We start from the raw sequence: 27,932 nt of genomic DNA, 5'->3' as shown, positions 1-27,932 counted from the left end.
CAAACACCTTAACAGTGATGTCATCTGAGTACAACACATCAAATCAAGACGAGTTAATGTGTTAATATCAATTTATTATCTTTTTTTTAAATTACTTTTTAAAGCACCCCATTTCTTTTCCAATACATGTGTTCAGACCCTTCGTCCATCTCCTCCTCAAGCTTGGAAATGCTTGATTTGAATATTTAATAAGGATTTCAACCCCCACCCACAACCCCACCCACCACCGTCCCCCGAAAACTCTGCAAGACACAGTCAGGCCTGCGTTGCTTCTTCGTCTTCATCGTTACAGGCAGGAGGTGAGACCACCTGCTCGGACACAGACCACAGCCCGTCTAAACACACTACCACACTGACTTCCCCAACACAAAGGCCGTCCCCACCCCCGCCAGTCTTAGTTTATATAAGGAGTTTCATGCATGCACTGAGATTCCAACCAAGCATAAAGTAGTAGGTTATACAGGGAATTGTCTTGAGCTGGTGTTTCTGAGTCATACAAACAGCAGGGTGATTATCTTTTTTTTGTTTTGTCTTCAAGTAAAATAAAAAACAACAACATAAAAGTCCAGTTATTTCTGATCCCCTTCAAGTAAATGACCAAAAAAAAGGGAGAAAAAGAGCATTCAGGAGCTTCATGTGCACCAGGGAAACACTGTCTTTAACTGTGAGGACGGGCTGCTGCGTTCACTGCCGCTGGGGCGACACGTTCACAGCAGCTCAGTCGACGCCCGTCCTCTCTCGTCTTCACACTCGCAGCTTGTTCGCACTGGTCGCATGCTCAGATTATCAACAATTGTGCACATCTCTTTTTCTCCCGTGCTTCCTGTGAGAGGTTCTGCGTTGAAACGTATCCCCTGAAACTGAGAAGAAATAAATAAAACAGGTAAAACCAGCGTTTACATTCCAGTGCCCAATTGTAAAATCGTCATTTTTTTCTCTATGAGAGTCCAGAGAAGGAGGTCAGAGTTCACGTGGGGTGTCCTTTAAAACTCACTTGTTTCGTCTTTAAAAAAAGTGGCAATATAACCAGACTTTACCGCTCGACACACACGCACATAAATAATTAACAATTATTAATAATAACCCCTTATTAATAATCATTAATACCTTGAATACACACCATACCTGACAAGGCAACAGTTTTTTATCAGTAGTTTTTTACAGTTAAAAGTGGGCCCTTTGTGAACATGATTACAACAACAATTACATCAGGAGTAGTTATGGTAATATTGACACCTATAGAAAATGCAGTCTGAGTTTTCGCTTCTAAATCTTGAATTCGATACTCATTTGAATATATCAAAATTACTATCATCATCTTTGTTACTCTATAAAACCAATGACTTGTTTTTGTTTTCCATGTTCCCATAAATATGTACAGTAAGAGATCAAAAAATGTGGGACGAGTGATCTTAAATGCCAGTGAAACTCGGACAGGTACGGTACATTTCAAATGTGTTTGGTCATGTTTACAAATGTTTTTTAGTTTTTTTTTTGTACATCTATCTCATGCATTGGAGTGACTCCCGAAGACACCTATGTTTGTTTAGATACTCAATATGTCATGGATGCTGGAAACATTTTTTTTTTTGTATTTGTACACGTCCACAAAACGTTCCTCCTCGTCCGCGCTGCGTCTTTAGAATAGAGTCTCTCGCCTTTACAAACATTCGGTGTAATTTTAAATCATCTCGCAGTCGTAAAATAAAAACTTTGATGGCAGGACATCCCTTTAAGAACCCCGTAAAGGCATTGGTGACGTTCCAAGCAACTTGTTTTTGTGTTTTTTTTAATACACTTAATACAAAAAAATCAACAACAGTTGTAAATCAATAGAAAGTGTCAGCAGGAGCTGGAGACTAAAGTCAGCCATCTTTTTTGATTCTCCTCTCTTCCCTCAGTGGAGCAGAACTTACGAGTGCTTGCTAGATATATCTGGACACTACCGACTACATACAAGTACATACACAATGCAAAAAAACACGTTATCTTCCTTTTTTTCTCCTCCCCTTGTCCTCCATCTTTCTCCATTCCAGCGTAGAACATCATAGAAGAAGACATGGCCGCCGCTCTGGGAGGGAAAAAAAGGCCTCTCCTTTCACACTTCCTGTCTCACTTTTGTACAGGCGGTAACAAAGATAAAAACACTGAACACAAACCACCTCTTTTTTAAAATCTAGTATGACCGTAATCCAGTGGTTTCACAGGTGGTTACATTCCTCCCTCCCTTGTTTACACCTGTGAGAACGGGAGAAAACCTCTCGACCCACCCTGAGTCTGAAGAAGCAGGGTGCATCTCAACGCTGTCAGTTTGTCCTTCATCTGTTTGTGCATTAAGAGGAAAAGGGTGATGTCCCTAAATCCTCCGACTTTCAGCTGATCTCAGAATCCAGATCAGCCCAAAAAAGGGCACACAAGGCGAGGAGGCAAGCTGAGAGTATTGAGATGCAGCCTGTGATAGCTACCTTCCTAAATCACCTCTTACCGCCTCCCCCTCCGTCTCCTCCTCCTCCCATCTAGGAGTAGGAGATGTGGGAGCCGTTAGAGATGTGTGAAGTGACTGAGGTGCTCCGGCTCAAGACGCCATCGCTCCCCCCAGCTCCTCCGGGCCCCCCGCCGGACGCCGTCCTCCTCAGGGGCTGGGGGCTGTTTCTCAAGGCCATCAGGCTGGGGGCTCCACGCACGCCCAGCCCGCCGGCACCGCCGTAGATTCCTCCCTGAGAGGAGGAGGAGGAAGAGGATGAGGAGGATGGACCAGAGATGGTGGGAGGGGCAGGCGGTGGGGGAGGTAGCATGGCCAGGGACTGGGAGGAGGAGCGCGAGGGGAGGTGATGGGAGAAGGGCAGGGGGTGAGGGTGGGCCAGGTCGCCGCCTGAGCCCCGCACTCCAGCCCACTCCCGCTCCCTCTCCTTCTCCCGCTCCCTATCGCGGTCTCGATCCCGCTCGCGCTCGCGGTACAGCTGCGGCGTGCTCTGGTGGTGGTAGTGCTGCGGCAGGTGGTGGCGCTGGTGGTGGGAGGAAGAGGAGGAGGAGGAAGAAGAAGAGGAGGCGGAGGAGCGGGACGAGTGGTGCACCTCCCTGCCGTCGCGGCCCAGCCCCAGGGCCAGTCCCAGGGCGTGGGAGGAGGAGGAGGAGGACTCGCTCCTGCGGTCGCCGCCTCCGCTGCTGATGCCGCTGCTGCTGCTGCTGTTGTGGCTGCGGCGGGAGTGCTGCTGCGGGGGAACGTTCTGCGGGTGGATGGCGTGGCTCCAGTGGCCAGCGGAGCGGGAGCCGGGCGGCGGGGCGTTGGAGTAGCCCTGCATGGGGTAGGCCTCGCTGGGGATGCCCGACAGAGCCATGTTGCTGAAGCCCAGGCGCAAACTCTCTGAGTCGAAGGACTCGATCTCGCTGGCCTGCCGCTCCAGGAGGGTGCGGATACGCTCGGAGCGCTCGTTCTGCAGGGACAGCATCTCCTCCTCGATCTAGGAAGGAGCAGGACACACATAAAAACTCATTATCTATAAATCATAGGATTATAAAACATTTTTTAAAATATTTTCCTGATCCATAATTCTTAAGTGTGAAACTCATGATCAGTCTCAGCAGGGGGAGTTGCCAATTGTCCCACAAATGCACCTCTAAATGTTTTTCCTCAGACAAAAATGTGATGTTATAGAGAGCATGGGGGAAGCCCACTGAGTCGACCGTGTAGATGGTTTGTGCTTCATTACAGGCCAGAAATTGAACTTTCAACTCCACTTTGAAGCTAACAGAGGCGAGAGGTCCTTAAAGAACATTACGTGATATGACTGAAAGCTAAGGAGCAGCTGCTGAGGGGACTCGGTGGTGAAATGGATTGATAAAGTTGCTGTAGAAAGCCCGACTAGGACAGCAACCCACATTTCTGAATCTTGCAAAAGCTAATGATGCTATAGCTAAAGATGCTAAAGCTAACACGATGAGTCCACTGTTACCTGTACTTCTCCACTTCTCCTAACTGCCTTCCTCAAACTCACCAGATGCTCTCACTACTTTTTAAAGAGCTTCTTTTTATAGAGGTGATTTAGAAAGGCCTCTGACCCTCTGCTCCAGCAGCGCGCGGCGGATGGACACCCTCTGCTCCAGGTCCTTGACCTCCCTTTCGTGCTGTGTGTCCGTGTGGATCTTGATCTTGCTCTGGTAGGCATTGAGCAGCTCCAGCTCCTGCTGCAGCTGCATCCGCAGCACCTTGTACTCCGCCTCCTGGGTCTCATCCAATCGCAGCTAAGAGGAAGAAAAAGAGGGAGTGTGATGAAAAAATGGTTTTGGCACGTTTGTATGGGAGACAAATTGTGCTTTAGTGTTGAAGAGGAATAGTTTGAGGAGCGTAAATAAAAGAGATGCAGAAGAAAGAAGAGGAGGAGTGTGAGAGGCAGAGTGATCTGTTTTGTTCCTTTTATTATCTTGTTATATCGAGTTTGATCAGTGTGGCTCAGTGAAACATAAAATTCAGAAATACTCTAGTTGGTTTTTTGAATGAAATGTTTTTGACTATATAGATTTAATTTTAAAAAGTTGTAAGGCGAACATTTTTATCCCAAAAATATGTTTCCCGACAGCTGCCCTGCTTCGACCTGTGTGTGATGCCCGGCTTAAAGCTCGCCTCCAGGAAACAGATTAAATCTGGTTTCAAAAGAAAAATTTTCATCTCAAACATATACTTTTGCCTGACCTCAGGGCGGCGATTAATCAGCAAGTTGGAAACCTTCCTGAAAGAGACTTTAACCACAGCAGGAGTGGATGTGCGGACAAACAAGGGCAGCAGGGATTTGGCTTACCGAGCTTACGTGGCGCGCTGCCATGAGAGGTAATTAAAAGTAGCACAGTGCGTTATGTCACTGATGGGAAAAGATGGTTTATTACGTCCAATCCGCTTCCTACCAGGTTTCAATCATTTAAAAGCCGGGGATTAGAGTGGAAGAGTCCCATTGTTAGAGAGGCTGACTTTTAATAAGCAAGACCCTCCTACACAGTGCCACATTTACTCAGGTACAAACAGAGGTACCTGTACGTTACTTTAAGTCTTTGAGAAGTTTGAGACGCAACACCGATGAAATGAAAACTCATTGGATTTAAAATGTGCAAGCCAGCTGTATTTCAACCAAATACAACAGTCAGGGCTCGTGTCCACCAAGAGTGCTTTTGGCGCTGGCAGCAGCAAAACCAATGCACTTTAAGGTTTCAGCGCTCAGCGACCTCAGCGATACAACGCCCTAAAACGCTGTTGTTTTATCGCCACACTCGTCAATGTTACTTCTTCCTCACTGACCAATCAAAATCAAGAAGGGGCGGGACTTCAGATATTAACTGGTGGTCGCTTTGTTTTTTTGACAATATAATTTCCAGCTCTAAAGCTGCTGCTAACGCCAGGACACGATTCCTTTCCACTGTTTTGTAAGATTGTCTTGAATATGAAGCACAGAGCGATTTAAAACACAGTTTTCAGTCACTGCAGAGGGAAGCGGAAGTGCTGCCAGACAACTTTTGTAACCTCGCAAAAAAAACGCTGCCCCGAAGGCACAAGAAATAATAATCTAACAATGACAGGAGACATTTTTTTTATAGTTTTGATATTTAAAGCCAATTTCTCTGATTATACTTGCATACTGAAGCCGGGGCAGCCAACTAGTACATATGTGACTTTCTGTCAGACTTCTGAAACAAAGACATGACTGTGACTGCTCATGGCAAAATGCAGTTATGGTCCATCCCTAAAGATAGACCAAGAGTTAATTTAGACTTAACTATTTTTGTTGTAACTGTTCAGCAATTTTTAGGTGATCTCATGAGGAACAACTATAGCTAAAGACCCTCGCCTGTTTTCTCAAAACAACCACAATACTTTCCTTCAGTTAGAAGAAAAAATATACAACACTCCTCCCATCTAATAATTCACTTACAGTCCCTAAGGGGACGAGGGGCTCACCTCAGGTTGCCCCAATCTTCATGGCAAAACAGATACTATATTTATCATATAGTATACCAAAGGTCAGGTAAGATGACATTAATCACTGGAAATATAAGCTAGGTGCTTTTAAGAGGGAAAATAGAAGTCTGTTTGCAGGTGTTGGGAAGCAGTAACAGATGATTTCATAATGTTGGGAGGCTGAAAACGCCGCGTTTAAGAGATGAGTTAGAAACAAATGATCTTACCAACTGAACTGTCAGCGCAGAGGTGCATTGTGGGTAATTTAGCAGCAAATTTTTATAATAAAGGTGAGGTAAGAAAACATGATGCGTTGGTTGCTCTGTGTTGTGCCAGTGCCAGTGGGTGGAGTCATGTCTTAATGTGTGGCTTGATATTCTTAGTCCTGAGGTTATGGCTTAACCTATTCTTTCTTTACAGTGATATTTATCCTCAAACAAAGCTGTCATCATTGCTTTGTTTTGAGGCGGGCCAGATAATGATGAGGAGGTTTTTTCAGACTGCACTATGTTGTTATGCTTGTTTGTATCCTGATATTTACCTGTTTTCTGCTGCTGGTCGCTAAGAGCAAACATATATACATATATATCTGTCTTAGTGTTGAGAAAGAGGACTTGAACAGAGCTGGTACATTTTAGGAGAAACAGACGGTGGACATCATTTGGTAAAAAGGTAAACGTGGGTTCAGGTGGAGATAAACACTGAGGGACCAGGAGGAGGCTCGTTGGCAGGCAGGAAGGCAGACAGGCAGGCGGGCTTCAGGACGCCCCCCCGGGCCGGGCACAGCAGTGGTGGTGTGGTGCGAGTGTGTGAAGTGAACGACGTCTCTTGCCTTACTCACAGCCTGTGTGGACAGCATGTCATTGATGGAGTGGTCATACTGCTCGGCCAGGATGGCCAGCTTACGGGTCTGCTCATCCTTCAGACGCTTCAGCACGGCCTTGTGGTCCGACTTGGGCGTGTTCTCCAGCAGGTGGTTCCTCAGCGCCTTGTATTGGCGGGTCTGGATCTTACAGGTGTCCTGGAACTGACGCTTTATCTGCAGCTCTTTGGACTGGAGGAGAAAGAGGAGAGACGGAGGCAGCTGGGCTAAAGAGCTTCTGTGGTTTGATAAATCTTCACAGTGATACATATAGATGATCAGAGAAATACATGAGGCCTATTACTATTTGTGTATGTTTAAAAATATATATGAAGCTGAATGTTGACACGTCTGATGGTAAAAAAAAAAGTACACCAGTATGGTCACAACTTAAAAGTATAAATACCTGTCAGTGTTGAATCTTTGCCAGCGACACCATCACAGCCAAACTGACAAGGCGTTTTATACTCACGCAGTAAATCTGCTTTTATTTTGAAAATACTGTTGATTCATTTGATTTGTATGTTTTTTAAAGTCTGACAAAATAAATGCATTGAAATATTAATGCCTCTTTATATTTTTTAATTATAATTCATATTATTTATTTTAATGTCAGTCCATAATAACAACACCCTAGATGCAATTCCTAATTATGTAATTACAATATGACATACAGGCGACTGTTAGAGGCCTAATCAGCTGTTTTTGACTCTGAAAGATATTTGCATAATAAAGGAGGGATGACATTAAGACAATAAATTATAATTTGTCAGGTAATAATAATTACTAATGTTTACAAACACATCTAATCAAAACAACCGCTACCAACAATCTGCTACATCTAAGCTTAACAGAGATGTGATTGATTTGTGTTCACACTTAAAGTAACACACATTTTCTTTTCTTTTTAAAAGTAGTTTACATTGTATTTAACACATTTTATGCTTATTACTAAGTACCTTTCTTTTACACTCAAAAAAATCATGTGACTTTGAATGTAGGTGGCCGTTTTAATGCTAATTTCAAGCCTAATATTTCACTCTGTGATACCTGTGGAGTAGCATAGCATAATTTACAGTTAAAGAAAACGCTGCTCTGTGCAGGCCCTCATACAGCCTCTGCCTGAAACGACTCAGTCAGCTCTGTCCCTTTAAGAAACCCCGCCCCTACAAGCCCACTTTCTTCTGATTGGCCAGCTCTCCAAAGCCTGCTGAGGAAAAAACTGATTGAAACCTGGCGTTCACAGCAGCCTGCAGACTGAGCAGAGAAGCCTGGGGATTACTCCAACATACTTTAACCTACAGATTTTAAACTTCACCCACGTTTAGTCTGAACATCCAACATTGTAACATTATATATATGTGTTAAAATGTGAAACAGCATGATACTGCCTCTTTAAACAACACAGCCTGCTAGTGTGGTATGTGAATGACTAATCAGCCATCAGTAAACTAATTTAGAACCTTAATGTTGATTATAAATAGAATCGGTTGCCTCATTATTTCTGGTGGGTTTAAACACAGGGAGGGGCACCACAGATGACAACAGATATAAAATGTGTGATGATACAGAAGGAGTGATGAACAAAATAATAATAATAATAACTCTGGCTGATAAATCAGGGAAAGGTAAACAAATGAAGAGTAATGATAATAATGGAAACAAAAATCATAAAAACAAACAAGACAATGATTTCCACACAAAATAATTTATTTTTTTGTGTAAAGAAAAAAAATCTAAAAGTATGACAAAATACTTTTCTATGCGTGCGAGCACACAGCCATACAGTACACGGACACTCATGCAGCTGAAATGAGGATAAAAGGAGAACACAACGGCTGCCCAACACAATGCAGGAATACTGCATAAATTAAATATATATAAAAAAACTCAAGGTGATAAAACTCTGACGTGTCACAACAAAACAGAATACAGACATGTAAACATACACAGAGGAACAGGAAGTAACTCAGATGGCAAATAAGTTACATTCAAAGAAAACAACGTTTGTTGTGAAATGCCGTTTTTAAAGCTAGACGTCCCTGTGCTGTTTGTTCCCCTTCTGTCACACACAGTAACCGTGGAGTTTCCTGCTCTGTAATATTCGCCTCAATGTAATCCTTCTGACAAACAGGGGACGTTTTCCTACATTTGGAGCACATATTGAGTTTACTCGTCTGAGCCAGATTCCCCTTAAAAATAGGCAGATTTTTACATCCTTACACTCTCGCATCGACGCTTGTTATGTTGCATGCCGTTGTTCATTTGACTTCACGTAATTAAAGAAAAACATCAGAGCATTTTGGTGGTTTTTCTCTACAAGCATGAGCTTAAAATAAAGCAACACTAACTGTTAAGTTTCTTTTTGGTCCGACTGAAGTGGAGCTGAAACGATGAATCAGCTGATTAATAACAAAGTTTTTGTTTCCGGCATTTTTAAAGCCAAAAAATATATATTCTCTGGTTTCGGCTGCTTTTCTTTGTCACATTTCTCAGTTTAAACTGAATCTTTTTGGTGGAAGACATCACCTTCTATTATTACACTTCTTATTTTATCGCCTAATCATTAATAAATATAATTGCTTGTTGCACATCTAAACTGCAGTGATCTATTTTCCCAGATCAGTGCAAAGTTGCATCTTCTCTTCATATCATCATAAACTGCTCGATCGTCCACATTCAGTAGTTGCGTCAATCTTTGGACTCGTTTTACGATTGCACATCTCAAAGGATTGTCTCTATGGCTTCATAGGAATTAAGCTGCATTGAGATATTAAATAGGATTTTATTATATTATACTTTCCACTATATATGTATGATATGCCACTTCACAACAGGCTATTATCGTGTGTGCAAACAGTTGTATCTAGGCACTAAACTGGTGTAATTATATGATTATTAAAGGGGAGTATTATCTAAACGTTTAGACGGTATATCATAAGATGATTATTGCATAAAGCGCAATAAAGACTGTATCTTAAAGATGATATAATTAGCTGTGTAATTATATAATAGATTATATTATATGATATCATAACATGAAACAGACTGGATATGTTCCAGCCACTGAAGTCTCCAAACAAAGAGCTTCAATGATATCAAATGTGATTTTCCTGCTTAGCTGTTTATTGCACGTTCGTACTGACGGAGCCAGCTAGTGTTTAGGCAGATATTAGTGACATTATTTGTCATGTTTTCACAGTATTCAGCTTTGGGGAGTGAAATTAAAGCCGGGAAGCAACACTGTAAGATTTGTTCTGAGCACTGAGTGAACAGCGCTCCCGGTGAAGTAAGACCACTGTTCAGAAAAAAACAAAAGATTGCACAAAAACGGTCTCAAAAATAACCATTAAAATATTCGTCTTACAAATTAAGAGCAAAATAAAATAAAATAAAAACTTTAAGGAACTTTTACAAAAAGCAAAATAATGAAATGTTTAAACTTCACTGGGTTTTTGTATACATGAGGAGCTCACTGACTCGCATGTTTCAGCTTTCAGCCAGCGCACACACACACACGCGTACAGATGTGTGTGTGGAGGCTGAAATATGTCTCATCGTAAAGAAATGGGACCAAAAACCAGTTTGGGAATCATCTTAGAAAAGAGACGTACGGGCCCAAACAAACACACAAACAATGGTTGAACATGGAGCATGATCACGCACACACCACCAGCACACGTGTCTCCCTCTCCCTTCAGCCTGTCTCACTCTCTCACTATCTCCACGGCCGAACTTTGCCCCTCACAAACCTACCGGATGAAGTTCGTCTCAACCCGCACTCCCACCTCCCATCTTGGGGAAACATCTTCTCCCTCTCCTCCCTCCTCTGCCTCTCCCTCTCTCTCCTCCTCCTCTCCCTCTGCCTCCTCTCTCTCACCTCCCTGGGCAGCAGTAAGGGCAGTCTGCTCGGCCCCTCCTTCTTCAGGAGGCCCACAGTCTGGAGTTTGATGCGGACGCTGAGCGGCAGCTTTTTAACAAGCTGCGCGGCTAGCTTTAGCACTATGGAGTTAGCGAGGTCTGCCAGGACCCCGAGGGGGCGTCGGCTGAATCGCCTCACCCAGAGGAGACCCCGAGCGAGGTAAGAGGGGTCCCTGCAACGAGCCTGAAACTCTAACGGTAGGCTCTTCAGGGGGACGGGGATTTTGGACTGGCGGACGCCCCAGTTACGCCCTGCTTTGGGAAACATCTCATAGAGGTTACGCTCAGCCATACCGCCTAGGACCGACTGGCACATGGCGAACATAGGGCGAGGCAGGCGGAAGAGAACGCGCATGCAGAGGCGGTTGACTTTGCGAGGTGCGTGCTGGAGGAAGTCTCGAGCGGGCCTGACAACCAGCACGACCACCAAGTAAAGAGAGAGGAAGAGGGAGGGAGAGCTGAGGAAGGAGGCTGAGATCAGAATCATCGGGATGTAATAAATCCCCAAACTTAAGGAGAGGCCTAAACTGAAGAGGGCGCTCGCCCAGAGGCTGAGCGACAGGTAGGTGGAGAGAGACAGGGAGCAGCAGGAGCGGAGGAAGAGGTACGAGAAGAATAGCGCCAAGAAGGCGAGCTCGGCGGAGAGGAGCAGCGAGGCCACCGAGGGTAGAGGAGGCGAGCGGCGGAGGGAGAGGAGGAAGATGGAGAGCAGCAGCAGGGTGAGGTTGGAGGGCTGGGCGGCGGCAGAGAGGGAGAGGAGGAGGCAGATGGCGTGAGAGAAGAAGGAGGGGAGGGAGGTCTGGGCGGGGGGAGGGGGAGGAGGGGGGGAGGGTTCCAGGTCGGGAGCGTTGGGGAAGTAAAACTCGGACAGCTCGTCGATGTCTCGCTCGCGGAGGCGTCTCTTTTCCGGGGTTATGGAGGAGAAGAGCTCTGACGGACAGCCGTCGGCCACGCCCCTTCCTTCTTCTTCTTCATCTGTGTCTACATCTGCAGCTTTACTGTGATCATCCTCATACTCCCACTGCACCCCCTCTACCTCCCTCACGTCTGCCCCTTCCTCACTTATTTTCCACTCCTCTTCCTCTCTCTTTGATGTATTATCCACCTCATCTTTCCTTTCCTCGCTCACACCCTCCTCTCTGACCTCCAACACACGCTCACCCTGAGCCTCAAACATCTCCCTCTCCTTCTCTAACTCCCCATCCACCTCCATTTCTACCTCCCCCGCCTCGCCGCCCCAGCTCGGCCCCCCCGTGGTCGGGCTCTCCCCCTCCTCGGGAGACCCCTGGATCTGGCCGCTCTCACTCACTTTGAGGCTCTTGGGCTGCTGGCGGACCTCCACGGCGTGTTTCTGACGCAGCTCCTGCTCGCGCCTCTTGTTGTACTCCATCTGGTTGGTGAGCTCCGTCTGGTGCTGCGTGCGGATCAGCTCGGCCCGCGTGTGCTGCACCAGACCCAGCTGGCGGAACTCCAGCTCCTGGGTGGACTCGTGGTGACGCAGGAGCATGGCGCACTCCAGGTCCTTCAGAGTCTGCTTCTTGTTCAGCTCCTGGAAGAGGGAAGAAGATGAAGAGGGGGGAGGATGTTGGAAGGAGGAGGGATCCACTTCCTATAAAAAGTAGTTAATAATTTTAATGCCAGTTGTTTTAAATGTGTTTCATGCTATGCTAGTTTAGTGAAAGCATGCTACCTCTCTGAGCAGGTCCTGCTCCAGGTTGTGGCGAGCCAGCAGCATCTTCCTCTTGTACTGGCGACACTGCAGCTCGTAGTACTGCCTCTGCCGTCGCAGCAGGCCGGCCTCCTCCTCCGCCTGCAGCTGCTGCAGACACTCCTTCTGATGCACCAACCACTCCTGCTTCTCCCGCTTTGGTGTCGACTGATTTTCATTCAGTTCCTATAGTCGGATAAAGAAAATGTGATGAACAGAAAGGACAGGATTGGAAGCTCAATCAGCACGATACACATTTGAAAGAACAGCGCTGTTTGTAATCCGATCGATTGACCTCTTTGAGCTGCTCCTTGCGTTGGCGATACTGCCGCTTCTGGGACTCCAGCAGGCTGGTCAGCTCCTTCTTCTGCTGGGCCAGAATGTGCTGCTGGAACTTCTTCTCCTCAGTCAGGACGGCCTTAGTCTGAAACAGGAAGCACAATCGCATTAAAATCATGGCTGTGATCCCTCTATCCTCCTCCCACCTTCACTCGTCCCTCCTCCAGCAGCTCACCTCCTTCTCCAGGATGACCTGGTGCTTCTTGGAGAGCTTTTCTCCCTCCATGGAGAAGCTGTTCCTCTGGTTCTCCAGCTCTTTGTCCAGCCTCAGCTGGTGCTCGTCCATCTCGGACTTCAGCTTGTTCTCCAGGCCCATCAGCTGCTTCTGGTGCTGCCGCCGCATCCGCTTGTACCTGAGAGGAGACATGGGAAACAAGGAAGTTTGAGACACACTTGATTCTCTTTTGAGTTGAAACATCAGGAGTGTCTGTTTTATTTCCACTTCGATAATGAAGTCACTATAAGGCCCTCTGAGCCCTACCCAGACATCTGCTCCCTCAGAGCCGATCCCTGCTCGTGTTCCTGGATCTGACGAGTGACGAGCGAGGCCGTCCTGATTGTAGCGAAGTGGTCTCTGCCTCGACGGCGCCTCCCGCCTCCTCTTTCTCCACCTCCTCCCCCACCGGCAGACGAGGCTTCCCGTTGTGAGTCCACCTCTGGCTGATAGGGATCATCGTAGATGTTGTCATGGCTCTGCAAAGTGGAGATAAAGGATAGGAACCTTCAATTGACAGGGGTTTTAGATGTCATAGCAGCACTTAAAATCAAACACACAGGTCGTTAAACTTCATTTGGGGCTCCGTGAAAAGTTTTCTGGTGACCTTTTATACCCTCCTGCAACGTAAACTAACATGTCTACAATGCATCTGCAGGGCTACAGCTGCTATTACCTTCCATTTCCTGCAGGTGGTGCAAGTGTGCATCAGTAAATCTGGCCTGACGATGACAAAACAGCTTCCCCTTTGCACCACATGCAGCCAATATAAAGTTACATACACCATGCATGTTTAAAGGGCCTTCCTGCTCTGATTTGGGGAATATGATATTTGGATTGATTTCATGTGAAGCTGAAGACACGCTGCACAAAGTGACACGCGTCACAGACACGGGGCAGGACACTTGGACTGACCAGGGGCTTGTGCAGGACGGAGCTGTTGGAGGTGACCGTGTGCTCTCCCTCCTGCATCATGGCCATCTCCCCGCTGTCGTCGGAGCCGTCTGCCAGGCTGTTGACCGAGCTGCTCTGGGAGCTGGCGCTGATGGACATGGAGGGCAGGGAGTGGGAGCTCTCCATGCTGTTGACTGTGCCGGTGCGCAGCATGTACTGCTCCACGTCCTGCAGGGGAACAGAAGAAGTCCAAGCAGGTTAAAAGGATCTGAGGAGCAGGAGGTGATTCGGGTTTCTTAATGTCATAGGATGATAGTTAAATAAAACAGAGACACAGGCCTGCACTGTAGCAAAGTGCAGCCCCACATTCTCTGAATTCCTTCATTTCCTTTTTTGGGGAACAACCAACTGGAGTTAAACGTTGCTGGAAACAAAGGCCTTTGTATGAAGAGGAAGGGGTCCAAAGTTTACTATATACATTGACAGATACAATACAAAGGCAGGATGGATCCTTACACCAGCTGTTTTCCCGCACAGACCCCGACACTGGTGCTTCTTCCTGCTCCAAAACAACACAGCTTTGAGGGCTCATCTTTAACGCAGCTATCACTGAGTGAGTGCAATTTCTAATTCTACACCTACAGGACAAGGTGACACCTTGTCCTTGTTTCACGCAGGAAATGCAATCGATGGCAACACAGGAAATGCACACTCACACAGAAACAGACAAAGTAAGTAACTGTATTTATGCTGTGTTTAATGAAGCAGGAGGATCCAGCCGTCGTTAAAAGGATTAATAAGGGCCACAATAAGGGCGTTAACGACAATTATGGCGATAAATGTTCGGCAATGATCTTTTTTTCAAGGCGAAGATGAGACGTCGATGAGCTAAAGATAGATCTTTGATGATCAAAATTTTGAAGACACGTTTGTTTTGTTTTCGTTAACGTGACAAGACGGGACTAAAATGTAAGCAGTGGCTGCCCGACATTCAAAATCCATGATATTCCCCGGCTGTGCTTCTAATCTGTCTGCCAAAATACAAGCAATGCATTCCTGTAACTGATTTAACTTGTTAAGGGGCGTGCAGATCCCCCTGAATCCGACGCAGCCATACAGGTAAGAATGTCTCAAAGCGGCAGCTTGAAAACAACTCACGCAGAACGAACCGGTATCATGAAGGTGGTTATGAACTTTCTCTGCTTCAGGCTCTGGGCGCGCTCACAAAAAAATGGGGCGCTTTAGGAATCATTTGACGTTCATCGGCTGTCTGCTTCAGTCAGACTGATTAAAAGAGAAGCGATGATGAATATATAAAAAGTTTCAAGGGAAAAAAAAAGATTTTTTTTTAGTTTTTTGCTGCTGCAAATAAGACAAGAGAGGAATGTGCAGCATGTGCTGCTGTACCTGCACGGCTCGGTGCCAACTTATTTCTGAAGGAGCACAAAAAGACATTTAGGAGCACAGAGAAAACTGAAAGAAGTGAACAAAACGGTGAAAAAAATAAATAAAACACTACTTCTTCTCTGATTTTAATGCCGGATCGCAAACCAACATATAAAGGTGTATACCGCCACCTACTGTACCGGAATGTAACATCAGGGCTTTACATACTTCAGGTTAAAGAACCAAACAAAACAAAAAAACTGCGTCGTCACAGAAAACTCTCCTGCCGCATTGTGTTAAATGTGGGACTTGTAGTTTTTTTAACGATTAGCAGGAGGGCAAAAGATTACGGTAAATGGTAATCTTTACTTACTTTACTACTTAAATTATTTTTCCAGTTCACACACGCCTATTTTTAGGGGCAAATGCGAGTGAAATATTCACAGTGTAGAGCCCTGAGCTGCACGGCTTCGTTGTGTCTTCACATGCGTCACGTTGAGCTGAGGATCTATATGACCCGCAGAGAACAGAGCTCTGCAGCAGGCTGAACCTCTCAGGCTGATTAAATTAGTTTAAACAGAGAAAATTAAAACTGAAGTAAAATGTTTATCATATAAAACGAGATTAAACTATTAAAGGTAAAAATGACAAAAATATGTCTAAAACTAAAAAGCACTGTTTTCTTAAATAGCTGCCAAACAAGTCGGTTTCGTGGTATACACAGCGTGCCATGGCTTTAAAATGAATAGTTATACGTTTGCTCATCTACATCAGGGCGGGACAACATGACTAAAAATAAAATGTCTCTTTCACATCAGATTTTTGTTGTTTTCATGCTGTAGATGTACTCAGCCTCTTAGCGGGTGTGTTTTGGAGCTGCAGTCGTCTTGTGTAACTCGTACACACTCTTGGCTGCGTGCTTCAGCTTGAGATGCAGGAATAAATTAGTCAACTGCTCCTTTAGTTGCCAAAGACTTTCGCAAAATGTTACAGCGGACCAGTGGTGTGTTTCAGAACTGAACCACTTCCAGACTGTGGAGCCTTTTTAAGGGAACAAACTCCTGATTTCTGTCCCGTTCTTACCTCTTCCTCGTCGGCTCCCTCTGGTGCGGGCCCGTTGTGCGCCTCGTGGAAGAGGATCTTCTTCATCTTTCGGTACTGCAGGTTGTCGAGCTCGCGGACAGCATCCTTGGTGCGGGCGATCAGGTCCATCACGACTGTCATGGGACGCTCTCTGCATAGGAAATGGTGCTGGGCGGATAGAAAAGTGAAGTGACAGGGAGACACAGATGGAAAGATACATGATGAATAATTCAATGGAAACAGAATTCTGAAGTTTGGGATCAAAGTCTCCTTTAAATAACGTTAAACCTTCCTTTAAACATTAAATCAACTTGAACGCGTCAGTGATCACAGCAGCTCTACTCCTCATCATGTCTGTGTCTCTCACTGATGGTCACATGTTTCACATCCACCCACTATTTTCTTTTGAAGTTCAAGTGCTGAGAAAACCTTTTGTTTCCCCAACAAAACAAGCTGACCTGCTCGTTATGTGAGCCCACAGACAGAGCACATGTAACCAGAGACTGTAGCTGTTATTTAAACCTGAACAGCTGCAGCAGCTGACTGTACCTGAAAAGGAAGCAATGTTTCATCTTACTGAATTTCCCCTCCCTTTCTGGTCATAAAGACGATCTCTAACAAGGAGATGATCACACGTCTCTGCCTGCCTTCATATGAAACATCAAACAGGTCTTTAGATGTGTGGTACCTTGAGCAGCACGTCAGAGGTAGGTCTGTCCTGGGCGATCTTCTGCAAACAGGAGTCCACAAAGTTGCGGAAATAATCCGACCTGAAAAAGAAGAAGAAAAAAAAGCTTAATATTTGGATGAATTATGATTCATGAGAGCAGCTTGTAAGTGTTGTTCAAACTAAACACAGGTTCTTAAATGAAGCTGGTCTAACGTCTCTTTATGTGGTGACTTTTATTTATTTGTCATTAGTGTTGGTGCAGGATGACACAAGGCATTTAGCTTAACACCCTTTACAATGAGCCTATTGTGACAGCACAGTGTGGCCAAACAGCAGCTTCACACAGGAAGTGTCGTGGCTTTTGTTCATAGTGAATACTAATCATGAGGGGAAAAAACAGTATTGATACTCGTGGTGGGAATCGCAGGGTAACTCACGATATGATTCGTGATACGTGGCCCACAACATCAACTGATATACTGCAAGACAATCGTATAATGACGCACCACGATATCTGATTAACTGAAGAATACAAAACGCTGCTAAAAAGGTGAAGCTGAGGATTCATGCATTTATTCTGTCATTTGTAAAACAACTATAAAACACCTGCTGTCCTCTCCTTCTTTTATCCTGCTGTCAACTTCTTCAGCCAATTACCGTAAAATTTGTTGTATAAGATGCACTTTTAATACATTGTTTCCCCCCCAATCTAAAAAGTGGGCTGCGTCCTATATACCAGTGCGACCAATTTACCAGTATAAAATGCAGAGAGGTATTTTATTGTGTGATGGTATTGTACACAGACGATGGCGCTATCGGGTTGTTTCGTGGTGACATCACATCTCCACATTAAACTGTTTCCGGGTCCTAGCGGCTACAACGTCTCCTATTTACAATATGCCGCAGTGCTAACTTGATTGTTGCTAACGCTTTGTCACGACATGCACCACCATGATCGCCACCATCGCAGACGCCACCCTCACAACACTCAACGTTAACATAGGCTGCCAGCTACCCGAACTACAGCACCGGTAGCTGGCAGGATTACTAACTCGACATGGTGAAAACAGATGGTGGGCTGTAGTTTGTGTGTTTAATGTGTTTTAAATAAATTGAACTAGTGGTGAAATAACTTGTATACATATTTATTAATGAATAGCTTTAGAAAACATTGTTCCCTCTGTGAGACGCCCAAAAACAGACTGCGACTTATATTCCTGATTTTACGGTGCTTGTTTATTGTCTTCAACAGACTAAAGCTGCCTTTTATGACATCGACCGATTGTCTTCTGTGGTTTCAACAAAATCTGATAAATTAAAGACTTCCTGGTTAAGATGTCTGAATGAATAAATTCAATTGATCCTCAAACGTTGACAACATGATGTGAAGCTCTCAAAAGCAACATTGGTAATTTTACCTGAAGCAACAGAAGTCAACTCATGATGCAACTAAAGTCATTGGAGCGACTCTCACCAGTGATTGGACTGCAGCACGGGGCTCTCGTTCTGGGCGATGTGGTATAAGGCACTCATAGCATTCATGTTGAACAGAGGAGGCTTCCTTTCCGCTGCAGAGAGAAAACAAAACGACAAAGTGTGACAGAGAGGGTCAGAGAGGCAGATGAAGAGCAGAGAGGAGAAGCAAAGAAAGGGGTCGGGAACAGCCCGTCTCTTACCCAGCTCTATGCAGGTAATGCCAAGTGACCACACATCCACCTTCCCGTCGTACTGACCCTCGTCCATGGCCAGGATCACCTCGGGGGCCATCCTGCATGAGGGAAACAACAAAGCAGGTCAGCCATTTGCAGCTCTTTTCCTTTGATCCTGCACCAACAGAGAGAGCGGCACCTCAGGGCGCAGAGTCAGTGCCAACGTCTACAACACATGAATGAAGCACAGACACAGACAGAGGCGAGCAGCCGGACAGTTTAGGTTTAGTGCCCCAAAAAAAACCCCAGAGCTTCCTGCGTGACAAGACACCATTAGTGTAAGGGAGGAAAAGTGTCTTTTTGTGACTGGGGTTGGATCGTCACGGAAGAGCAAGTGTTTTCTCTGAAGTTGAAGTAATAATGAGATTTAAATTTCAAAATAAAAGATAAAAAATGTTTTGATTCCTCATTTTACTTTGAGAGCTAAATCATTTGGTTTCTCTCTATTTACCTGTTTTAATCGTTAGTAAGGGTGTCCAATTTTCCCGGGCTGGATTCTTATTGGATTCAAACATGAGGGATACCGAGTGAACGCTGCATGCTTGTAATTTAGGCTAATTTCATCATACTGATGATAGCTGTGGGAGTACTTGTTTTGTATGCCAATATGTGTTCAATATATGCAGTAATTAGATTTTATATATAGTACATATGGACCTAAACTGAACCTGCAAATTCAATCTATGAATACCGACCGAATCCAAAAAGCAGAAAAGATATTAAACATTCAAAGTTTCAAATCGAACTCGACAGAGAGGTTGGAGACGAGCAGGATTAAGTGATGTTTCGAGTTAAAGTTAACAAAATGAATGTTAAAGGTATAATAAGTAGGATTTTCCTAGAAAAATAAAATATAGACTTTTACAAATATAATATAATCATCACTTATGGGCCTCTTTACATGTGTGCTGGTCCCTCTGCATTTATTCTGTTGTTTTGCTTTGCACGGGATGTTTTCAGGAGGGGCGCTGTCGTGGTTCCCTGAGCCAATCACAGCGTACAGGTGAGTGTGGGAGTGGTTCAAATTAGCAACTGGGCCCCATTCAGACCGGCGATCATGCCGAAAGAGGGATGCTGAGTTGGCCTTCTTTCTGTTGGACAGGTAGGTGCCTCAAAACGGCGGTTAGCATGCTAGCGCATCAGTAACCGTGATGCTGTCGGTGTTAGCTCGGCGGGGTCGGTGTGTTCTCGCACGAGAGAGTGAGAGTGAGCTTCTGGTGACGAAGAGCCCAGGAGGAGGGGCCCAGTTTGAATGTGTTGTTGAGGAAAATCCTACTTATTATACCTCTAAATGATATGTAATGTTATAGTCGTGTTATCATATAGCACAAGGAGAAAACAGCAGAGGCAGAGAAGAGAAAATCTTTCATCACCTCGTTTGCTACTGTTAGCAGTGTTAGCACATCTTTTTGTGATGTCACCAGATCAGAGAAAGAGTTCCTGTTCAGCTTTGTGGAAGGAGATAACTTCTTCAAGCATTGCTGCTGAGTGGTTTTATGCAACCTTAACTGCTCCCCTACAGACATGTAGTTCTCATGAGCAGCACACTATAGATTGTTTGGTGGCCAGCTTCAGAGCAGCCAACAGCCCCACTGTTTACCGTTTACTCTCTTTACACTGTGACAGAGCTGAAATGATGCAAATACAACATTTCCTGTAGCTGCCTCTTCAAAGTAAAAGCATAAAACTGGTGAAACATCAGCTGGATGTATCAGTCAGAATTAATACGCAGTGTATTTAGTGTTTCCGTTAGCAACAACAGTGTTCGCTCATCACAAATGTGTCTAAAAAACAAGACACAAGTCATTTTAAAGAAGCTGCTTGAAGAATGTTGCTGCCCCAAGACTTCTGCCAAGTGTAGTTTTAAGCCTTACTGGCTGTTTCTATGGTAACAAGGACAGCAGAATGTCTCCGACTCAAACAAAACAAGACTCTGAAGTATGAAAACATCAAAAAATGCTATTAAGTACATCAGATAATAAACACTGACAGAAGCGTGGTGCAGGCTCTGCTGGATCATAATCATGTGTAATTCTTCAACAGGATGTAACACTGCAGGGAGTAACATTTCTGCCGTCTTACCAGTAAGGTGTTCCCACAAAGGAGTTGGCTGGAGCGACGATGGAGGCAGAGCCAAAGTCTCCCAGTTTGACCTGACCCGGCTCTGTTAGCAAGATGTTTCCTGCCTTCACGTCCCTGAGAGAGAGAGAGAGAGAGAGACGACAGAGAGAGAGAGAGAGAGACGAGAAATGATCAGAGAAGACAAAACAAACAGGACGTACACGAGAGAGAAAATGTTTCATTGGAGGATGGGGACTAAACTGTGTTTCTGTCCAGTGTGTGTGAGCACATCCAACATTACATAATCTCATCTTGGGCAGCACAGTTTGTGCTTCTCCCCTCTATTTGTCAGCAGCGCTGACGAGAAGAGAGAAACACACACCTGTGAATCATGTTGTGAGAGTGAAGATACACCAGTCCCTGCAGTGCACCGTGAGTTATGGCCGCTATTTCCACTTCCTGGAGGGGTTTCTTGTGGACTGTGAGAAGAGAGGTAGAAGGGAGGGGACATCTGTCATCATGGACCGTGTCTCATTTGTGTTTCTTAAATCGCTCATTTGTCTTCTACTTACCTTCTAAGAGGTCTGACGCTGAGCCCAAGCAGTACTCCATCACCAGCTGGGAGAGAGACAGAGGGAGCGTTAAACCACATGATACTTTAGGAGGCTGAATGCGGCAGCAGCACAGCTAATGTTGAGGGCTGTTTCCACACTTAGGGTGGAGAAAGGATTGAAAACAGCAGATGTCATTTTATCTTTACCGCTGCAGAAACAAGAAGCCAAACATATATTTCAGCTGGAGGAACTGAATCTGTTCTCATTGTGAGAGTTTCAGGTTCTGTTTGGGAAGTTCATCAACCACGCAGCTCGACTTGTGTTCATCTTCTGAGACAAAACAAGGAAGTAACAGGCACCACTAGTATCGATAAGAGGATGAGGGTGTAGACATTTCTTGTTTAGTATCATGAATCACAAATTTGGCTGTTGATGACGTCCTCACTGAGAGGGACAGACGGTGATGAGAGAGCAAGGGAGCAAAGGAGACAAACAAATGTTTGATAATGGTTTCACTCAGCATGTCATGTCTTTCCACAGCGGAAATAAATAAAACTCAGGAGATCCTTTTGAATAATCTACCAGGTCGGGTCCTGACAGCAGACACCCTCTGTTTTTATGAGTAGAGCTTAAATCTTTCGTTTTTGATAAAGCTTAAGGTCAGAGCCGGCTCAGGCTTGGACCCGCCCATAGTTATGCTGCTATAAGCTTAGACACACCACGCTCCTGTGTCCTCTACTCTCGCTATCTGTATACAGCAACAAGACTAGGTCAAACCTAGCATGTGGCTGACCGCGTCAGGTCAATGTGCGCTTTTGTGGGCTACTCAGGAAGCCTGGCGCGGCGGCTGCAGGACGTGTTCAGTTTCATTTTAAATGCATGAAAACAGATGAGGTGCGTGAGTCGCGCGTGTCTTGTGCGACTCACGCACCAAAAATGTAGAGAACAGCCTATTTCTACCACGAGTCACGAGCGGCTCTCGGCCAAAATACACGGTGAAAATGAATTGTGATGAGTCCTATTGATCTCTGACAGCAACATCTCTTCCACATCATCCCCTCTACATCACAGTCAAGCCCCCAGAAATACAAAGACAACACACACACACACACTCACCCATGCTGTGTGCTCCCTCAGGTAGCAGCCCCGGTACTCCACAGTGTTCGGGTGGCGCAGCTTCTGGAGGAACTTCACTTCCTTGATGATATCCTGCCATTTCTGGAAGCAAAGATTAAAACCATTGATGAGTCAACTCTGACTGAATAACCGACCTCACAGCTGTGACTGATGAAGGATTAAGCTTCCGTGTCTCACCTCGTTGGACTGCTTGCCGCTGTAGGACATCTTCTTGATGGCCACCACCTCATTTGTGCGGATGTCGTGGGCCTAATGGGGACAGGTTAGTCGATTAATCGTGTCTTCTTTACAGAGCAGACACTCGAGAGCTCTGGGATCACTCAGACATTTTTACATCAGACCCCAGAAAGAAATCTACATAAAACAAGGATTCCTGCAGAGCCTCTTCCCCTCTTCTCTCTCTCGTTGATCCCTTCATCCATGACTAGCTCCTTTTCACCCTTCATTAAACAGGCCGCTTCTTCCACCACATCCTCCACTTGTCCTTTGTCCTTGACTCCCGCCACGCTTTTACCTTTTCTTCTCCTCCTCCTCCTCTGACACCTTTCATCCTCACATTTCACCTTGTGTTCTTACAGGCAGCGCCGTCATCACCCCCACCTTCCTCCTGTCTCTCAGACACCATCTGACACCCACACCTTCGTCTGTCAGCTTTTCTTCTCTGTTGTGCTTTTTTTATACCTTTAACCACTTTGACGCCGGCTACAGCTGCAATAAAGTCGTTTTTTTATACATTATGTCCATGTGGAGGGAGACAGAAATGCTCCCATCCTGGTAAGCAAAGCCAAAATCCTGAGGAGATGAACTCCTTTAGTTTTCACTTCCTCTAAAGAACATTAATACATTAATAATCCAACACTTTCTGAGCAAGTTTCACTTGATAAGAAGAGAAATCTGAACTGAGAGGCTCTTATATTTCTGACGAGTGAAAAGAGGCTGACAGTCAGAGAAAAGAGACGTTCAAAGCTTCAGTGTGTTTGACGCCTATTTCAACATAAAATTATTCATATTAGATAAGTGTTCGCCCTAAACTCAATCAATCAGATATACTAAAGAGGCCTTTGTGTAATCATTTATCGGTCTTAAAATCCCTCTGCCTGAACATTTCCAAGATAATTATAATTCCGAATCTGCTCTTTAAACAGTTAAAATGTAAACTTTCTAAAAGTTTACATAGATTTAAGACCTAAAGGAAGACACCAATCAAGTTAGAAGCCATCACATGGACAGTAGGCCTACATGTGCATCAATGACTGTATATTAAGGTGGACGACGCGTCTCTGACTCCTCTCATTGTACTAAATTGAAGCCAAAATACCCCCCGAGGCAGCGCTGCCATCTCTCAGTAGAGATCGACGGGTGGAGCCGCCGTAGCCACTTCCGCTAACCAAAACAAATCAAGGATCCCGCACGTCGGTGTGTTTAACAGCTGAAGCGTTCACAGGTATGTAAACTTCAATGACTGTAGTGATTGTTTTAGTCACGTCTCTTCCTCCTCTACTCTGCTAATCAGGAACAGATCGGCTGCAGGAGCCGTATTTGTCAACAGAGCTGTCAATCATCCTTTTTACAGCATCAAATAAATAATTAAAAGTAAGCTTGTCAAAAAAACACTTGGACATAAATCAGCATGATAAGAACTAACTATAATGACAGAAACCATGTTCGAGAAAAATGTATTTGACGTGTATTTCGATTTTATAGTTTGACTCATGTCCCATCTGTTAACATGGAGGAGGCGGGCTTTATGAGCTATACTGCAGCCAGTCAGCAGGGGGCGATAGAGAGGGTTTGGCTTCACTTTTAGGGAGCCGTCATGTCGTCCATCTTTTTATACAGTCTATGATGTGCATTAACAGAATATAACCCTTAATGACTGCGTGTTTATCCCTTTACATTACAGACACAAACACCAAAGAAGGTAACTCACAAAGTAGACCGCTCCGAAGCTCCCATGACCGATCTCCCTCAGGTCCGTGAAGAGCTTCTCAGGGTCCTCCCTGAAGAAGAGCTCAGCCACCTCCGGGTCCTTCAGGCTCCCGGCCCGCACACTCGACGGCATGGCCAGCGCCTGGAGAGCGTGAGGAGACACACCGAGTGAGCGTCTGTTATTTGGAAGGATTACCAATATTTATATTGGAAACAAGAGCCGCCAAGGAAAGAGGGACGCTGACGCATTACTATGAAGATTGTTTCTGTAAAGAAATGTGTGTAAAATGTGTCTTTTGTATATTAAATTTGTAAAACTCCCTTTATTGAGATAAATAGGCCCAAATTAATCTAATTTGATGTAGCTTCTTTTGGTGAAACATTCAGTCCAGTTTTAGAGCATTTTTTTTTTATACGTGATGACAGAAATGCAAATGTGTGTTGGCTCACATGGATGAAAATATCAAAGTGCCTATCAGCCTCAAATGACCATCCATCCACCCACCCATTCGTCCATCATCCATCTGTCTCTCTACCAGAAATATAAGGCTAAACAACGTACGCTAAATATTTATGTCTTCATCATTTAATATTGTAACATATGGAAAAAGTAAATCACCCAAATTTTACCAGATACAGTTTATGCAGCTTTTCGCTTCTGGAGATACAATTGGAAAACAGGAGGTAATGAATATCTGATTTTTGGAGCACACAAAGAGACCTCCATCTTGTCTTGGTTTTTATAAGTCACTCACTGAGCTTAAAGAAAGATTTAAAAAACAAACACTTGTTAACAAAACAATCCTCTAGAAGTGATTTCGACTGGTCCTTCACTGTCATCGCACTTTCACAGCATGCACGAACACAATGATGAGTTTGTCTCTTACGTTCGTCACAGAACCTTTATTCTATTTCTTAACACACTGGCAGGATGCCCTGTTTTTTTGCCTTCATAATTTGACCGACAGACGCTTCACAGGACATTTTGCCTTGCTCAAACTCTCGCACGGAGAAGCAGCAGACAACATCAAGCCGAATATCACCAGGTACAATTACGCCACCAACCAGTTCAACAGGCCCATGATTTGCTTAACTTCTACTCACAGTCTAACACGCTTTACCTCAACGCACAAGAGCCACTACAGAGTTTGATATCTCTTTGAAAAGGTCATCAGAGGCTTCCTGAGCAGTTATGGAAATACAGTCAAAGGAGTGGTGTCCGTGAGAGGATAAAGCAGTGAGGGCCAAACGTCTGTCATGGCTCCTGGAAACCCAGATTAGGCATATAAAGGCTGACACAATCGCTCATATATGGTGTCTGTCAACTTGTAGAATCAAGCAGGAAACGCTGTCGTCACTTAAAATGCTGCCATATCTTCTATAGTTCATATCAGCTTGTGTGCAGCATTTTTATCTCTTAGGTTGATGGGTATCTTCTTTTATTGTGCATTTAAACCCATAATTAATCACGTTATTGCATCGTGAATGCTATACTTGTCTAGATCTTTGCTACTGCAGAGAACCCACTTGAGACCACATAATTACACTCCAATGAGTGAGAGAAACCAGGACACAGAAAATCAGACTTTTCTAACATAATATTATTTGTCCATGTTGTGTGCTTGTTAGTGTAGCTGTAGTGCAGACAGAAGCTTCTCATTTGTCTGATGTAATGTTTGCTATGTTAATAGCCTGGCTCGACATATCATATGATATTTGGATTTTGTTAAAGAGGTAATGAAATGTAACAAATGCTGCATATTATCTTATTTGTCAGTAATTAAACAGCTTGGCCTTCATGTCCGTATTTCCAAACACTTCAAAATGATCATCCATCAGATGAGACGTTACTTTCATGGACATTTTGCCTCTGTGAAAGAGGAAGTATGTAGTTCTTCCTGAAAATGAGAAGTTCTTTAAATCTTGCAACCAAACCTAAAGCAACCTGTCTGTGCATTTTAAATTACTCATTCATGCGGTCTGCTTTACAGACAGACAGGGAGAGGCAAGGAATGATATACAACATGGTTTCATCCACGACCATCACTCTAACATGCATGTCAATTTAACATCCTTATAAAAATATAATGCATATTGTCCTTGGATGTTGAGACAGACCAATATATATGTAGATAGGTGCTAGCACCAGTGTCATGTAGCTACAGTGTGCATTTCAGCTGAGCTAGCTAGCTAGCTTTTAGCACTTGACTGGTCAATTAGGCTATCTTTGCTCCACCTCACCGAATAAATGAATTCCATTTATACAACAGTAGACAACAACAACTCCAGGCTGCCTGGGTGTGCAGGCTGAAGGCCAACAACAAGCCTGCAATTCAATGTCAACGTCTTCCAAGATGTGGAAATTTAGGTAGAAAAAGATGCTAGCTGCCCGTTTGCCTGCAAACAGATGTAGAGAGGCGCTTTCGTCTGCTTTAGCATGCTGAATGATTTATAACATGTCTTACCGTGGCTTTTGGAATCCACTTTAGCTAGCTCGAAAGCTAGCTAACTGGCCTGGCTGGAAAATATTGGTCTCACTCCCCTTTCCTCGACACTGGTGTCTATTCAACACGAACAAACCACATCCTGCCTGTCGACGCTTTTACTCAAACTCCTCTCCATCCTGATGCTCCCAGTCAATTGGACAGCTAGCGCGTCTGCACGACTTGACATGAGTGAAGTGCCAGTCAATTAGAGTGACAGCTAGCTGACTGACGGCTGCCAGCTAAACGAGCCAGTCAGCTAGTAGCAGAGAGCTGTCTTCCAAAGAAAATCAGGGGCTAGCTCTGGCTGCTGTTAGCAACACCGCTAACTAAATAACGTAACGCAAGGAGCTGCCTGGGACGTTTTCAATGGGAAACTGGTTCATTAATTCTAATGGGTCCGCTCCCTGCTGCACTCTTTACTGTCATTACGTTAGTGCTGTCGGTGGATTTCATCTCCAGTCCGTGTTATCCCCATTTTGCTTGACTCCCATCCGTTTTTGTTCAGGACTTCATGATGGCGGAGCGGGGCGGGAGCCGAAAGGAAAACGGAAGTGCTCTTCTTCGACGGTTTGAAAACAGGCACATGAGCTGCAGCGGCGCCCCCGTGTGGCCAAGAATGGTTCAAATCAATTATTAGATTTTCACTGTTAACAGCTGCAGTAAACAAACATCTTGGTCACCATCATTAGTTATGATACAGTTTGTTATAAAGCTGTTTATTGTTAAATAATAAGCAGTATTTTCCTGTGTTTCAGGGTCATCCATTCAGGATTTCCCATTCACACTAATTTGTTTCGCATATGTTAAATAATAATGAGTTCCACAAATATGTGTTTGTAAGAAAAAGTTGTTTTATCAAAGTAAATAAATAACAAGTGTGGAAGAAATATTTAGATTTTTTTTTACCTGAGTAAAGTACTGATTCAACATTGTAAAACAAAAGAAAAAGTTCTGCATCTAAAATAAGATAAAATAACATGATTATTGTTAGCAAAAGTACCTATACATACAAATAAAATATGACTGTTTAAGCAT

At 44.5% G+C, this 27,932-nt stretch overlaps 1 protein-coding gene across 3 annotated transcripts; it reads right to left on the bottom strand.

The window, feature by feature from the left end:
• Nucleotides 1-53: 53 nt before the first annotated feature.
• taok2b (TAO kinase 2b) lies at nucleotides 54-27,412 on the bottom strand. Of its 3 annotated transcripts, none has more exons than XM_069664145.1 (20): nucleotides 26,877-27,412; nucleotides 24,413-24,553; nucleotides 22,660-22,731; nucleotides 22,462-22,563; nucleotides 21,364-21,409; nucleotides 21,174-21,270; nucleotides 20,813-20,926; nucleotides 18,698-18,789; nucleotides 18,496-18,589; nucleotides 17,040-17,121; nucleotides 16,352-16,519; nucleotides 13,904-14,110; nucleotides 13,256-13,467; nucleotides 12,950-13,127; nucleotides 12,731-12,859; nucleotides 12,418-12,621; nucleotides 12,037-12,336; nucleotides 6,786-6,998; nucleotides 4,060-4,242; nucleotides 54-3,461 (listed from the first exon to the last, which is right to left on the bottom strand). In XM_069664145.1, exons 2-20 carry the CDS (start codon nucleotides 24,542-24,544, stop codon nucleotides 2,517-2,519), a joined length of 3,570 nt encoding a protein of 1,189 aa, XP_069520246.1. In that variant the 5' UTR covers nucleotides 24,545-24,553; nucleotides 26,877-27,412; the 3' UTR covers nucleotides 54-2,516. The 3 variants fall into 3 exon arrangements, with proteins under 3 accessions (XP_069520246.1, XP_069520247.1, XP_069520245.1); XM_069664146.1 differs by having other exon boundaries at nucleotides 12,037-12,276; XM_069664144.1 differs by lacking the exons at nucleotides 54-3,461; nucleotides 4,060-4,242; nucleotides 6,786-6,998 and having other exon boundaries at nucleotides 9,867-12,276.
• Between the last annotated feature and the right edge of the window lie 520 nt (nucleotides 27,413-27,932).

This window comes from Semicossyphus pulcher, unplaced genomic scaffold, assembly GCF_022749685.1.
Source record: "Semicossyphus pulcher isolate SPU_LCO1_2020_fin unplaced genomic scaffold, fSemPul1.0.p SCAF_16, whole genome shotgun sequence".
NCBI classification, from domain to species: domain Eukaryota; kingdom Metazoa; phylum Chordata; class Actinopteri; order Labriformes; family Labridae; genus Semicossyphus; species Semicossyphus pulcher.
Note: the sequence above shows the minus strand (reverse complement) of the source record. Positions and strands in the feature narration are given on the sequence as shown.

Coding starts and splice junctions, on each gene's coding strand:
- taok2b (XM_069664144.1), bottom strand. CDS start 24,544: ATGCCGTCGAGTGTGCGGGCCGGGAGCCTGAAGGACCCGGAGGTGGCT. Junction 21,271..21,363: donor AGCGTCAGACCTCTTAGAAG/GTAAGTAGAAGA, acceptor CTCTTCTCACAG/TCCACAAGAAACCCCTCCAG. Junction 18,790..20,812: donor TTTGTGGGAACACCTTACTG/GTAAGACGGCAG, acceptor TCCCTCATGCAG/GATGGCCCCCGAGGTGATCC.